Source organism: Gekko japonicus, unplaced genomic scaffold (assembly GCF_001447785.1).
Source record: "Gekko japonicus isolate JY-2015 unplaced genomic scaffold, Gekko_japonicus_V1.1 scaffold25, whole genome shotgun sequence".
Taxonomy (NCBI): Eukaryota; Metazoa; Chordata; class Lepidosauria; order Squamata; family Gekkonidae; genus Gekko; species Gekko japonicus.
This window is the reverse complement of record NW_015171502.1, coordinates 681,960-697,081: the sequence shown is the minus strand read 5'-3', so window position 1 is coordinate 697,081 and position 15,122 is coordinate 681,960. Positions and strand designations below refer to the sequence as shown.

General features: G+C 52.4%; 1 protein-coding gene across 1 annotated transcript in view; it reads left to right on the top strand.

The window, feature by feature from the left end:
* UBE2Q1 (ubiquitin conjugating enzyme E2Q family member 1) overlaps positions 1-15,117 on the top strand; it is a 27,925-nt gene extending 12,808 nt beyond the window's left edge. Inside the window, exons 6-13 of the mRNA XM_015419100.1 lie at positions 3,137-3,221; positions 4,113-4,173; positions 7,017-7,107; positions 7,169-7,227; positions 9,172-9,220; positions 10,487-10,582; positions 12,545-12,611; positions 14,684-15,117. Of these exons, the coding sequence (XP_015274586.1) occupies positions 3,137-3,221; positions 4,113-4,173; positions 7,017-7,107; positions 7,169-7,227; positions 9,172-9,220; positions 10,487-10,582; positions 12,545-12,611; positions 14,684-14,715 (540 nt within the window). The 3' untranslated portion in view covers positions 14,716-15,117. The remainder of the gene's footprint in view (positions 1-3,136; positions 3,222-4,112; positions 4,174-7,016; positions 7,108-7,168; positions 7,228-9,171; positions 9,221-10,486; positions 10,583-12,544; positions 12,612-14,683) is intronic.
* The last annotated feature ends 5 nt before the right edge of the window (positions 15,118-15,122 follow it).

Sequence of the window (15,122 nt, the reverse complement as noted above, 5' to 3'; positions counted from 1 at the left end):
GGGGGGCTGGAAACGGGGAGGGGGGCTGCGGCCAGAGCATCCCAGCTTTCCCCTCTGTCGGAAGGGACGTGATGGAAGTTCATTAAAAATCCGTACTCAGGTTGGGGAAAGCAGACAGGGACTCCCCACCCACCCCAGAATACCCAGAAATGTAATTCTAAACGTCAGCATCACTCGGTGAATTGGATGGACAGGAGAAAGTTCTTCTTCACAGCACTTATGAAAGAAGAGTAGCAGTCATTTGTTCAAGCCGCATGTCACCGCGAGAGCCGCAGTTTTCAACTAGCAGGATACAGGGCGCTTGCGTCGATGCAAAATCCATCACCCATTCGAAGTCTCCCTCGCAGACGCACAGGGCTCGCTCTTCACTTGTGCTGTCTGTTGTTCTCAGTAGAAATTATGCACACGTTTTTGTTGCGTATCTAGGAAGATGATGCAGTCATTTTTGGCAGATGCATACTGCAGGTCTGTTTGAATATGCACTTCCCCCCTTAAGAGTATCCTTTAAAGTGCGTGATAAGCGCATACAGCTTGGATCCCACAGGTCCATGCTGCGGTTTGTGATGCTTTCGCCTGCTGCAAGGATCTGTCTCCTCTGTTCTTCCATTAGGGGGAGGATCCTTGCGCCAGGAAAAAGTTTCTCTGTTGCCGATCTGTGGTCTGTTTTGTCTCCCAGGGCTTTTGATCAGCTGTGAATAGCAAGGCGTCTTTTACTGTGTGTGGGGAGGAGGGATCTGTTGTTTTTCTTTTGGATTTAAAATCGTAATACATCCTTGAGCCAAGAGGAAAGGCAGGATCAAAAATATTTTGATAAACGAATATCTCATGCAATACTTCTGAAAGTCGGTGAGAGAAGAAGGAGGAGGAAGAGATTGGATGTATACCCCGCCCTTCGCTACCCGAAGGAGTCTCAGAGTGGCTTACAATCTCCTCTCCCTTCCCCCTCCCCACAACAGACACCCTGTGAGGTAGGTGGGGCTGAGAGAGTTCTTAAGAGGGACTGCTCTTGAGAGAACAGCTCCGAGAGAACTTGCAACTGACCCAAGGTCACGCCAGCAGCTGCATGCGGCAGGGTGGGGAATCAGACCTGGTTCTCCCAGCTAGGAGTCCGCACTCCTAACCACTACACCGAACTGGCTGTTCACATGTGCTGTCCTGACGTGGTGTTGCCCTCTTGCTGGACTACACCACTTCTGAATGCCCTTGGGGGCGGGGTTGCTTCTTTGAAAAGACCCGGACTTCCAAATTGACAACACGTGTGGAAAAAAACCGAGAAGCCTCCTCCCTGATTTCCTAGCTTTTTGCGTGCAAGGAGATTTGGAGATGCTCTCCAGTGAGATATTTCACTCTCTTCCAAGGTCGCACAGCTCTGTGGTCCTGACTCTGTTCTCTCAGAGAGCAGTTCTCTCAGCCCCACCTGCCTCACGGGGCGTCTGTTGTGGGGAGGGGGAGGGGGAGGAGATCGTCAGCCACTCTGAGACTCCTTCGTGTCGGGGTAGGGGCAGGGTATAAATCCAATCTCTTCTTCTTCTTCTACCTCACAGGGTGTCTGTTGTGGGGAGGGGAAGGGAAAGGAGTTTGTAAGCCGCTCTGAGACTCCTTTGGGTAGTGAAGGGCGGGGTATAAATCCAATCTCCTCCTCTTCTGCCTCATCTTCTTCCTCCTCCTCCTCCTCCTCTTCTTCTTCTTCTTCTTCCTCTTCTTCCTCTTCTTCCTCTTCTTCCTCTTCTTCCTCTTCTTCCTCTTCTTCCTCCTCCTTCCTCCTCCTTCCTCCTTCCTCTTTCCTCCTTCCTCCTTCCTCCTCCTCCTCCTCTGACCCGGATGGCCCCGGCTAGCCCCATCTGGTCCTATCTCGGGAGCTAAGCAGTGTCGGCCCCAGTTCGTATTTGGATGAAAGGCCACCCAGGAAGGCCAGGGTCGTCGCCCAGAGGCAGGCCATGAGAAGACACCCCTGTTTGCCTCTGCCCTGACCCCAGGCTGGCCCGATCTGGTCCTATCTCGGAAGCTAAGCAGGGTCGGCCCTGGTGAGCCCTTGGATGGGAGACCACCCAGGAAGACCTCTGGGATTGCTGTGCAGAGGGAGGCAACGGCACACCACCTCTGCTCGTCTCTTGCCCCGGAACGTCAGCTGTGACGTGAGGTCCCTTTCCGCCACCACCAATCATGAATGCGGCTCTCCTCGAGCCACCGTAGGAGTACTGCTGAAATGTAGAACCAGAGAATCACCGAGTTGGAAGGGGCCACAGAGGCCATCTAATCCAGCCCCCCTGCTCAGTGCAGGGTCCGCCTACATCAGTGATGGCGAGCCTTTTAGAGACCGAGTGCCCAAACTGCGACCCAAAACCCATTTATTTATCGTAAAGTGCCAACACGGCAATTTAACCTGAATACTGAGGTTTTACTTTAGGAAAAAACAACTCATAATATTAACTTAAGATGATCCAAACAAAGTAAAGAAAGCAATCCCAAATGCTTTCATTTACTTAAAATTATTCGGCAGAGAATTCGACACTTTCATGATGGTCTGGGCCGATGGCACGCGTGCCCACAGAGAGGGCTCTGAGTGCCACCCCTGGCACCCGTGCCATAGGTTCGCCACCCCTGACCTAGAGCATCCCTGACTAGTGTTTGTCCAGCCGCTGCTTGAAGACGGCCAGGGAGGGGGGAGCTCACCACCTCCCTAGGCAGGCGATTCCACTGTGGCACAACTCTGACTATCAAAAAGTTTTCCCTAAGATCCAGCCGCTACCTTCCCACCCTTAATTTCAACCCATTCTTGCGAGTCCCATATCCTCTGCTGCCCACAGGAACAGCTCCCTCCCCTAAGGGACAGCCCTTCCAATCCTTCAAGGGAGCCATCACGTCCCTCCTCAGCCTCCTCTTCTCCAGACCGAACATTCCCAAGTCCCTCAAGCTGAAGAGGCCTCATAACATTACCGAGTCACACTTCTCACGACCACCACAGTTCTGTGGGGAGGGGGACGTAATATGTGCTTGCCCGCCCTCTGGAAATGTCCATCGGGCAAGCAGATCAGGAGAGGGAGGGAGGGCCTGTGTCCCGCAGGACTGCTGGTCGCCGGGCAGTTTTGCAGCCGAGACGGGCGTAACAGCGAGATTTCTCTCCAATCCCTTGCAGGGGGCAGTGTCTGGGTCCGTGCAGGCCACCGACCGGCTAATGAAGGAGCTCAGGGATATTTACCGATCGGCAAGTTTCAAAGGCGGTGAGTATGGAGCGGGGGACATGGGCGGAAAGCCCCGGTTTGGGGCGACGGAGGGTGGGTGGAAGCCAAGCCGTGATTCTCCCAGCGAGATGCTTGGGTAGGGTGAAAGTGAAGAGGCAGGCCGAGGAACGCTGTCTTTTCATGGTCCATGATGCTCCCTCTAAGCCAGGGGTGTCATACCTGCGGCCCGGGGGTCGGATGAGGCCCTCGGAGGGCTGCAATCCGGCCCACAAGGCCCTGGCTGTTTCCTGCTTCCTTTTCCGGTTCTGCTGCTGCTACTACATCACAGCTTACTTTACCAGCCTCTCCTGTGCAAGGTTTGCAGCTGACAGTTACACACCTGAGCAGCATACTCAGGATTGCTAAGGCACAGACATTTTGATACAAAAATACAGAGCAAGAGGTGTCAGTTATCAGACACTGTTAAGTAGACAGAATATTGCAAGAGTGCTAATGTTTTAAGCAGGTTTTATTTAAAGTTTAGAAAATCTTTAATTGTGTTTGTCTGTGTCCTTTATAAAGCTAATATCTCCGCTACCTGCATTACATTTTATGACACATACGGCACGGGCCGACAAGGTCTCATTTATGTCAGATCCTGCTCTCATTACAAATGAGTTTGACATCCTTGCTCTAAGCTGTGGAGTCTTGTGAGCAAAAAATCTACTTTGTGAGCCCCAGCCATTAAAGCTGTGAGCGAGCGATTTGGCCACTGCATAAATCAGTTTGCTCTGGAGCCGTCCCTTCCTGAGCCGAGACAAAAAGGTGTGGGACGGGGGCTAAAAAACTGTGAGCTAGCTCACACTAACTCAGCTTAGAGGGAACGCTGGTGTCAAGGCATCTTTTTTTAATCCCCCACGATAACCAACCTGCTCCTTTGATCCTCCGCAGGAAACTATGCAGTTGAACTAGTGAATGACAGCTTGTACGACTGGAATGTCAAACTCCTGAAGTAAGTCTCTCTGGCCGTATCTTTGCACGCGGGCGACGTAGTGAACTGCAAAGCGGGCCGGGGGTGGGGGAGAGTGACAAGGTATCTAGGCCGGGGACAGGCGGCCGGGTGCTTGAGCGGGAGGATCGATCCGCCCGTACGTTCCTGCTCGGGAATTGAGATCACAGGGAAGGGCCCCTCCCGACTGTCCCACCAATCAAAGAAGACCGTCTGGTAGGCACACGACAGAGGGCCTTTTTGGTGGTGGCCCTGCAGTTGTGGAGCACCTTCCCCGGGGAGGTGCGCCTGGCCCCCTCACTCTCGATCCTTGGTAGGCAGACCAAGACGGGTAGCCGTGTGAGTCTGTCTGTAGCGGTAGAAGAGAGGAAGGGTACAAACTAACCGAATTCGTGGCAGGGTGTGAGCTTTCGTGAACCACTGCTCACTTCTTCAGATAGATCAAGATGGAGTAGCCGTGTTAGTCCGTTTGCAGCAGTAGAAAAGAGCAAGAGTCCAGCAGGACCTTGAAGACTCACAGAATTTGAAGGAGGGAAGGAGCTTTCGTGAGTCACTGCTCACTTCTTCAGATAGAGCAAGACGGGTAGCCCTGTTAGTCCGTCTGTAGCAGAAGAAAAGAGCAAGAGTCCAGCAGGACCTTGAAGACTCACAGAATTTGAAGGAGGGAAGGAGCTTTCGTGAGTCACTGGTCACTTCTTCAGATAACATGGATTTCCATTCTGTACAGTTAAATGTGGTGCCTTCCATGGAGATAGATCAAGATGGAGTGGCTGTGTGAGTCTGTCTGTAGCGCTAGAAAAGAGCGAGAGTCCAGGAGCACCTGCAAGCACTAACAAGATTTGTGGCAGGGAGGAGCTTTCGTGAGTCACTGCTCACTTCTTCAGATACAGCAAGACGGGTAGTCGTGTGAGTCTGTAGCAGTAGAAGAGCGAGAGTCCAACAGCACCTTCAAGACTAACAAAATTGGTGGCAGGGGAGGCGCTTTCGTGAGTCACTGCTCAGCCATACTCCTCCACCATACACTCCTCAGCTGCTTTCTCCCAGACTGAGAGACGGGCAAAGGGCTCCCTTCTTCCCTGGAGGCCTTGGCACGGCTTCCTCTTCTACACATTCCAGCTTTATCTGAGAAGTGAGCAGCGACTGTGGAAACCCCAGTCCCTGCCCCAGGTTTTTTTTTCCCAGGAGGCAGCTGAAGATGTTTTTGATTTAGGACCGTGTTTGACTACTTTTAGGTTTTTTTTATTGGCAGTCCTAGTTGGGGTCTTTAAATGTGTTCTTTTAGGTGCATTTATCATTCTTGTTTCATTTATGCGGGAAGCTACCTTGACGGTCTCAAGGTAGAAAGGCAGCTAACAAAATTTTAAGTAAATAATTAAATGAATGAAATCCTCCAAGGGCTTTCTCACTGACCCCCAGCACAGACCCTAATCCCAAAGTCTCCTCCACCATACACTCCTCCACCGCTTTCTCCCAGACTGAGAGATGGGCAAAGGGCTCCCTTCTTCCCTGGAGGCTTTGGCACGGCTTGCTCTTCCTCACGTGCCCCTGTGTGCATGCTTCATAGCAGGGAACGGGTAGCGAGCCCTTTTCAAGCAAGCCCTCTGCCAGAGCCTCAGTTGCTATTCACGCTGGGCGGGGTCTGTGTGTTACAGAGCCCTTTGCCTGTTACCATTGCCCACACGGGAGAGATTTGTGGTTTCAGCCACCATTTCAGAATACACCACCTGTCCAAAATGTGTTGCTGACCAAGGGTGTGGCGCTCTGGGGCTTGTGTTTCCTCCCAGGTGCGCCTCACACAGGGTGGAGGAGAGTCCTTAGAATTGGGACCTTCTGCGCGCCAAGCAGAGGCTCTAACCACTGAGCCACAGCCCCTTCCCAGTGTGCGTCACACTAGACCACTTTGCACAGCAGAATCGCCACGAGGCGGCTCTATTTATTTATTTAGGTGGACAGCATTCCAGATGCCCAGAAGACAAATCAAAATTTCGCATACGTCTAAGACAAGCTAATCTTGCAGCTGCGACTTGCCGCTAACAAACGAGCTCGTAAGGCTGAGGCAGGCGGCAGCAGCTCTGGATGGAGCTAACAGTGGCTGCCCAAGGAGGCAGAGGGGCTTCCCTCCTTCACTCATTCCAGAAGGCAGCTTTCTTTATGGTCCCAGGAGCTGGAGGAGAGGGGCAGAGCAGGTAGCAACAGCTCTGCTTTGTAGATTCGGTTTTTTTCTATGCGTAGGGAGGTGTCCCCCCCCCCCCACACACAATGAATACAGGACCCTCCCCTGCCAACTGAAGTGGTACAGTCCAGCAGCAGCTGTACCACATTCCGAGTTCTGCAGTGCCTCCAACTGGTTCTGTGCTCACAGAGTTTCCCATCTCTTCCCCCTTCTTTCTCCCTCTCAATCATTAGGAAGAACTTCCCGACAGTTTGATTGGTTCCTCAGTGGGACAGGCTTCCTCGGGAGGTGGGGGGACTCTACTCCTTAGGAGGTTTTCAAGCAGAGGCTCGATGGCCATCTGACAGCAAGGCTGATTCTGTGAACTCAGGCAGATCATGAGAGGGAGGGCAGGAAGGGTCGCCTCAGTGCTTAGTTCTTGTGGCCCTTTCTGACACGCCCAGGGAAATGGCGATTGCCACTTTGGGGTCAGGAAGCAATTTTCCTCCAGGCCAGTTTGGCCGGGGGATCCTGGAGAGCTTTTTTTGCCCTCTTCTGGGCATGGAACAGGGGTCACTGGGGGTGTGCAGCAGAGGAGGTATTTGTGGATTTCCTGCCTTGTGCAGGGGGTTGGACTAGATAACCCTGGAGGTCCCTCCCAACTCTATGATTCTACGATTCTTTCTCTGCTCAGGGTGGACGAGGACAGTGCTTTGCACAGCGACCTGCAGATCCTCAAGGAAAAAGAGGGGACGGACTTCATTCTCCTGAACTTCACCTTTAAGGTTAGCTGAAGGGGGCGCCGAGCAAAGCCAGACCCCCCAGCTTCTCTTCTTCTCCCTTCAGGATAACTTTCCCTTCGACCCGCCCTTCGTAAGAGTCGTGTCTCCCGTGCTCTCGGGTGGGTAAGTGCCAGCTCAGTCCCGGATTTCCGCAGTCCTGGTTTCCCACCATGGCCTCATCTGGCTGGGATGCAGCATTTAGCTTCCCAAGAGGAGAGAGCCCTGAGGCTGGAGTGGTTCTATAGAGGCTGGCTGTGCTACCTTTGTAGCGATGCAAAGGCACTCTGCACAGGCTCAGAGGCGCCTGTTCACTGCTTTACACTGGAAGCCTTCAACCAAAGAATTAGTAGGCCGATGCAAATCAGGAGGTGACGATTCAGCTTCCGCCTCTGCCGCTGGTTCCTTTAGACACCGGGCTTCGTATCCCTCTGCTTCCCCCACCTCCCGAGATCTCTTCTTTACTTCTGAGTATACTCCACAAAACGGCCTCTGTCCTGGGGGCCCATGTGAGGTTTTACTCCCATCCAAACTGGCGGGTTTCCCATCCCTCACAGAAGGTGGACTGCAAACATTCCAGGGGCTTTGTCTGCTCATCAGTCAACTTTTCATGTCGGCTAAACCGATTTAAGGCTTACTTGACAAAAGCCCTGTACAATAGAGACATTCAGACACAGACATTGACAATTTTGGTGTAGTGGTTAAGTGCGCGGATTCGGTTTTGATTCCCCACTCCTCCACTTGCACCTGCTGGATGACCTTGGGCAAGCCATAGTTCTGTCAGAGCTGTTCTCTCAAGGGCAGTCCTCGAAAGAGCTCTGTTCTCAGCCCCGCCTCCCTCACAGAGTGTCTCTTGTGGGGAGGGGAAGGGAGTCTGTAAGCTGCTCCGAGTGAAGGGCGGGGTATACAAAACCCCCCCCCCCCCCCCGTGTACCTCGCACCTTGAAATAACAAAATCCTTGCCGACAAGGAGGCTACAGTCTAAAACAGAAAATAGGGAACTCAGTGGGGTGGGGAAAGAGAAGTCGCATCATCCCTGGTTACAGCTAAGAAAGAGAATATAAAGGGATATTCCAAAGGCCAAGTGGGAAAGGTGGGTTTCAAAGCAGGTGTAGAAGAAGTGGAGAGAGCTGTTGTGAGTGTTAAGGGCCATCAACTCACTTCCGACTTATGTCGACCCTATGCATGAATAAGCCAGCGTGGTGAAGTGGTTAAGAGCGGCGGGACTTCGATCTGGAGAACTGGGTTTGATTCCTCACTCCTCCACTTGCAGCCAGCTGGGGGACCTTGGGTCAGTCACAGTTCTTTCGGAGCAGTTCCTGTCAAGCTCTCAGCCCCACCCACCTCACAGGGTGTCTGTTGTGGGGAGGGGAAGGGAAAGGAGTTTGGAAGCCGCTCTGAGATTCCAAGGGAAGGGCGGGGTATAAATCCAGTCTCTTCCTCCTCCTCCACATGAAGCCTGCTGGGTGACCTTGGGCCAGTCCCAATTCTCTCAGCGCTCTCTCAGCCCCACCTACCTCACGAGGTGCCTGGGTAGAGGAAGTGAAGGCGATTGTAAGCTGCTTTGAGACTCCTTAAGAAGAAGAGGAGAGAGATGTTGTGAGTGTTAAGGGTCGTCACTTCCGCCTTATGGCAACCCTATAATTTAATCAGTCAGAGTGGTGTAGTGGCTAAGAGCAGTGGGACTCTAATCTGGGAGAACCGGGTTTGATTTCCCACGCCTCCACATGCAGCTGCTGGTGTGACCTTGGGTCAGTCACAAGTTCCCTCAAGGGCTGTTCTGAAGAGAGCTCTCTCAGCCCCCACCTGCCTCACAGGGTGTCTGTTGTGGGGAGAGGAAGGGAAAGGAGTTTGTAAGCCGCTCTGAGACACCTTTGGGTAGTGAAGGGTGGGGTATAAACCCAATCTCTTCTTCTTCTCTGTCCTGTTGTATTCACTGCAGCTGGGGGGGGGGGTGTCACATGCATTGTGGGAGTAGGAAGGAACCGGCCTGGCCGCTCTCCTTTCCAGAGGGTTCCTCTCCTGGCCTTGCAGCCAACTGAGGCTTCTTTTCTTTGCCTTGCCTCCAAGGTATGTCCTGGGCGGAGGAGCCATCTGCATGGAGCTTCTGACGAAGCAGGTGAGTGGCTTGTGGCCAGCACTCCGTCCCCTCCTCCTCCTCCGAGCCGCTGCTCCTCGCCCCCGTCCTTCACACCCTTCAGCCTGCCTGATCGAGGCCGTGCTCGGCTTCTGCTTAGTCTTGTTCCACACAGGAAGCTGCCTTCTACTGAATCGGACCCTGGGTCCATCGCAGTCAGTGTTGTCTACTCAGACTGGCAGCGGGTCTCCCGGGTCTCAGGCGGAGGGCTTTCTCCGTCACCCGCTGCCTGGTCCTTTTAACTATAGATGCCAGGGATTGAACCCGGGACCTTCTGCATGCCAAGCAGAGGCTCTTCCACTGAGCCCACGGCCCCTGCTCTGACCAGTAGAAGTTCTCAAGAGTCTCAGGCAGAGGTCTTTCACATCGTCTACTGCCTGGTCCTTTTGACTGAATTGGCAGGGATAAAATCTGCATGCCATGCTCTACCACTGAGCCAGTGCTCCTACTTAGGCAGGGGTCGTTCCCTAGCAAAAGAGCTAGGGGAACTCATTAGCATAACTCATTAGCATATGCCACACCCCCTGACATCACCGGAAGTGTGTCATAAGGCCACACCCCCTGACATCACCGGAAGTGTGTCATAAGGCCACACACCCCGCCCCCAACGGTCCTGGCTGCCGCCGCCAGCCTTGCAGCTCCACTGCCGAGCCCCATGAGGGGCCTGGCGGTGGACCTGCAAGGCCGGCTGGAGTGCAAGGAAGCCCCGCGAAGGCCCTCCCTGACTCCAGGCAGGCAGGGGTGGGGAGAGGCAGGGAGGAAGCAACTTACCCTCCTTCTTCTCCTGCCTCCTCCTGGCTGAATGAGGGCCGGAAGCGGGGCGGCTGGAAGCACGGGGCGGGGCTTTGTCACGTGCCCCGCCCCCCGTACCTCACCTGGGGGAACTGCGATCCCCCGCGTTCCCCCCCCCCAAAGGACCTCTGGGCGTAGGTCTTTCACATCACCTGCCAGATGTTTTAACTGGAGATGCTGGGGATTGAACCCGGGACCTTCTGCATGCCAAGCAGATGCTCCGCCACTGAGCCACGGCCTATGTTCTGTCCATTTTTGCCAGCTCATTCCGACAAACTTGGATTGGTTTTTGCTTTCTTCTGTACAAGCACATTCTCAGGCGTTCAGTCAAAAAGGCAGGGAAATGAGAAATTGAATGTCACGAGTCCTCCTCTCTTTCGGGGGGAAGGGTGGGGCTGTATTTGGGGGGTCTCCCGCTTTCCTCTCTCGGAGCTGACTGCACTTGTGTCTTTCCAGGGCTGGAGCAGCGCCTATTCCGTGGAATCTGTGATCATGCAGATCAGCGCCACGCTGGTGAAAGGCAAAGCCAGGGTCCAGTTTGGAGCCAACAAAGTAAGATTAAAAAATAAATAAATTCATAGACTCTCAGAGCTGGAAGGGACCTCCAGGTTCATCTAGTCCAACCCACTGCACAATGCAGGAAATTCACAAATACCAACCCCTCTGGGATCCCTGGCCAAACTGGCCTGCAGAAAAATGGCTTCCTGACCCCAAAGTGGCGATCAGCATTTTCCTGGGCGTGTAAGAAGGCGCCACGAGGACTAAGCACTGAGGCAACCCTTCCTGCCCTTCCTCTCGTGATCTGCCCGAGTTCACAGAATCAGCCTTGCTGTCAGATGGCCACCTAGCCTCTGCTTGAAAAACCTCCAAAGAAGGGAGAGCCCACCACCTCCTGAGGAAGCCTGTTCCACCGAGGAAGTGTCAGGAAGTTCTTCCTAAGGTTTAGCCAAAAACTCTTCTGATCTAATACAAATACAGCACTAATAACAATTTATTAATACATATAAATAATTGTAAGATAACAACTTTGTACGCGTTTCACACCATCAAAATTTTTTAAAGGTTCCCCTCCTCAAGCATGATGCATCAGGTGCAGCAGTTTCACATATGAGAGAAAACTCTACGGCCCTGACGGTTCAGTTCACAGCTCCATATTCAAACCAGATGTGCAAGGCAGTAATAAATCAAGTTCATGACTCCTCAGATAAGATGAGTTCATGACTCCCCTCTCGGATAAGAAGGACGGGTTGGCAGCTCCGTTCCCGTTTCGAGTAGATCTTCATCAGAATATTTCTTCTCTAAAGACAGAAATGTATTGCTAACCATCAAACCCATAAATACAGTATTTAAAACATATATTAGCAAGAATCACTGGCCTTACAATTCCAAACAAAGTGCATCAATAAATTTTCAAGCTTCAGTTGAGCAGTCATAAAAACACACTGGGAAGGCATTATCAGACAGTATTTTTGTCGGCTAGGTTATACTCGGTCTTGGGACGGCTTATGCCTTTCTGCCCTGCATTTTTTGTTAAACGGCCATACCCCCAATGCTCAGCACCCACGCTGGATTCTTTAAAAAAAATATATGTTTTTTTAATTACCCTATCATGTCCCCCCTAAAGTGAGTTAGTGTGAGCTAGCTCACAGTTTTTTAGCCTCCGGCTCACACATTTTTGTCTTGGCTCAGGAAGGATGGCTCCGGAGGAAACTGATTTATGCAGCAGCCAAATCGCTCGCTCGCAACTTTAATGCCAGTAGCTCACAAAGTGGAATTTTTGCTCACAGGACTCCACACCTGAGAGGGAGTGTTGCACCCTGTGCTTAAAAAAACACACTAAAGCAGGGGTGTCAAACATGTGGCCCGGGAGCTGGATCAGGCCCCCGGAGAGCTCCCATCAGTCCCGCAATGGAACTGGCCATCTCCTACTTCCAGTTCTGCTGCTGCATCATAGCTTGCTTCGCCAGACTCTCTTAATCGCTCGGCCATTTCATGTTTCAACCTGGGTCCTAGACTCAGGCCTCTGAGCATGAGATCTCTGTGGTGAATGTCAGTAAATCAAAAGTAGGTTTGCAGCTTACAGAGCTAGTGTTTGAAGCATGTTTTTATTTTAAGTTAAAAAAACAACCCTTTGTGTTTGTGTCCTTTATAAAGTTTATATCTCCGCTGCCTGGCATTACATTTTATGACACACGTGGCCCGGCCCAACAAGATCTCATTTATGTCAGATCCGGCCCTCATAGCAAATGAGTTCGACACCCCTGGACTAAAGCTTGTGGTGTAACTTCAGTGCAGGGGCTTCTGGGGGTTACCTCCTATTTGCAGTGGCGCTCTTATTTCGGGTTGGGTGTGAGGGGTGTTTTTTTTTACATCAAGGGCCGTTGCCTCTTTAGACCGGGAGGCGAGAGCCGTCACAGCCAGCATGTAGCCTAAAGTGACGTTTCCAGGGGCTGGGCTGGGGGTGCTGAAGAAGTCCTCCCTGTGAGTTAAAAGCCGACCTGATCTTCCCTGCAGAACCAGTACAGCCTGACGAGAGCGCAACAGTCGTACAAGTCCCTGGTCCAGATCCACGAGAAGAACGGTAAGGACGAGGAACTGGGGCGGGCGGGCAGGAAAGTAAGCCCTTGGAGAGTAGTGTCTTTGGGATTAGCGCTAATCAGGGTTCTTCATAAGCAGCAAAGCGGGAACGAATTTCACACGTAAATTTCACTCACACGTTCCTTATGAGGGAAGGCCGAAGGTCTGGGAGTTTTCAGTTTAGAAAAGAGGGGACACATGATGATCGAGGCTTATAAAATTGCGCATGTGGTGGAGAGAATTGACGCAAGAGAACTTTTCCTCTCTCAAAAGACTAGAACTTGAGGGCATCCAGTGAAGCTGATGGGCAGTGGGTTCAGGATGATAAAAGGAAGTACTACTTTACACAGAAAGCGGTTAAAATGTGGAATTTGCTGCCAGAGGATGCAGTGGTGGCCTCAGGAATAAAACCTTTAAAATGGGATTAGGTAGATTCATGAAGATCAGTGGCTGCTAGCCATAGATTTATTTTATTTATTTATTTCAGCTTACTACCCCGCTCTAACCCCCTTAAGGGGTCTCTGAGCGGCTACAGTTACTCATTTATCCCTAACCTATGGCCACAATTATTGGGGGTGGGGACAATCCCTACCAGCACCCAGTGGAGGTGGTTTTCTCCCAGGTCGGCTACGTCGACTTTCAGCGTCACTCGTCATATATCAGAGACACTAATCGTCTAAATCCCAGTGCCAGGAGGCAACATTAGAGGAAGGCCTCGGCCTCCCTGCCCTGTTGTTGGCTCTCCAGAGGAACTGGTTGAGGCCACTGTGTGAGATGGGATGCTGGACTAGATGGACCCTCACTGGTGTGATCCAGCAGGGCTCTTCTGATGTTCTGATGAGGGGAAGGCCTCGGCCTCCCTGCCCTGTTGTTGGCCCTCCAGACGAACTGGTTGGGGCCACTGTGTGAGACGGGATGCTGGACTAGATGGACCCTCACTGGTCTGATCCAGCAGGGCTCTTCTGATGTTCTTATGAGGGGAAGGTCTTGGCCTTTCTGCTCTATTGTTGGCCGTCCAGAGGAACTGGTTGAGGCCACTGTGTGAGACAGGATGCTGGACCACTGGTCTGATCCAGCAAGGCTCTTCTTATGTTCTTAAAGAGATTGGGTTTTGAGTTTTGCTGATCCTTCCCGCCTGGGTGTTGTGTTGTTTCTTGCAGGCCTTTGGGGAGGGTGGGTGGACCCAAAACACAGGGCCTTCTCAGTGGTGGTGCCTCTGCCATTGGAGCACCACGCTCTTCTCCCTTTACCCACTTGCTTTGCGGACCATCTGCTTATTTAAACGGGTGTAGCAAGGGGAGGGGGAATTACCCCTCTTCTGGCCTCCTGCCCACCCCTCAGTGCCAGTGTTACAGTGGTTGGTGCTTTTCCATTTTTTCACAGCAGCTGGCCTTAGGCTCCGTTTTGTTTTTTCGTCCTTTTGTTTTCTGAACTTGTTAATCTGTGTTGTTTCGAACTACAGCGGCCATTTTGTGGCTGCGCCCGCCACGCGGCGCCAGAGTTCTAGAGCTGCCCGCAGGCTCAGAAAGTTTGAGGACCCCTTGCTCTGCTACACTGATACCCCCTTTTCTTGAGACCAAACGAACCGTCAGGTTTTGAATCCCTTTTCCCACTGGATGTTAATGTGGAATCCAGATGACTGCTGTCTATCTTGTGGCTGTAGTTTGCCCTAGTAAATTTATAAGAAGAGAAGAGGAGGTTGGATTCATACCCCGTCCTTCACTCCCCAAAGGAGTCTCAGAGCGGCTAACAACTTCCTCTCCCTTCCCCTCCCCACAACAGACACCCTGTGAGGTAGGTGAGGCTGAGAGAGCTCTCTCGAGGACTGCTCATGAGAGAACAGCTCTGAGAGAACTTGTGACTGACCCAAGGTCACCCAGCTGGCTGTATGTGGAGAAGCAGGGAATCAAACCCGGTTCTCTCAGATTAGAGTCCACGCTCCTACCCACTACACCAAACTAGCTCTGTAGGGTTTTCTTTTATAACAATGGTCTACTGCCGCTACCCCTGCTGTTTGTGTGCAAACAATACCGCCACCCTCCCATCTAATCACGGCCGTCGACTTTTCCTTTGCAGGCTGGTACACGCCCCCCAAGGAAGACGGGTAGCGCTGGGCGGGGGCCGCCTGGACCAATCCAACCTCCCCGCTGAATGCTGTGCTCGGCTCGTCCAAGACGCCTCCTCTCCCTCCCAGGACAGGACCGCACCGCCCATTTAGCGAGACAAAAAAAAAAAGTTGAGCGGCTCTTTAACAAACTTTTTAACGGGAACCGGAACTGTTGCGAGCGGCCGGGCCGCGGGGCTCCGCGGCTCGCCCTGGACACACGCTAAAGCAGGCAACTGGCAGTCACTCTCGATTAAAAACAAAACCACACCCCAACCCACACGACACACACAAAAAGACTCGATTCTCTTGTTAACGCGGGCAGCTTCCGGCTCTGCTGCGGCTCGGGGCACCTCCGCCCTTCTCCCTCTGCTACGGATTTAATTTATTTTCTTATTTTTATGTACACTG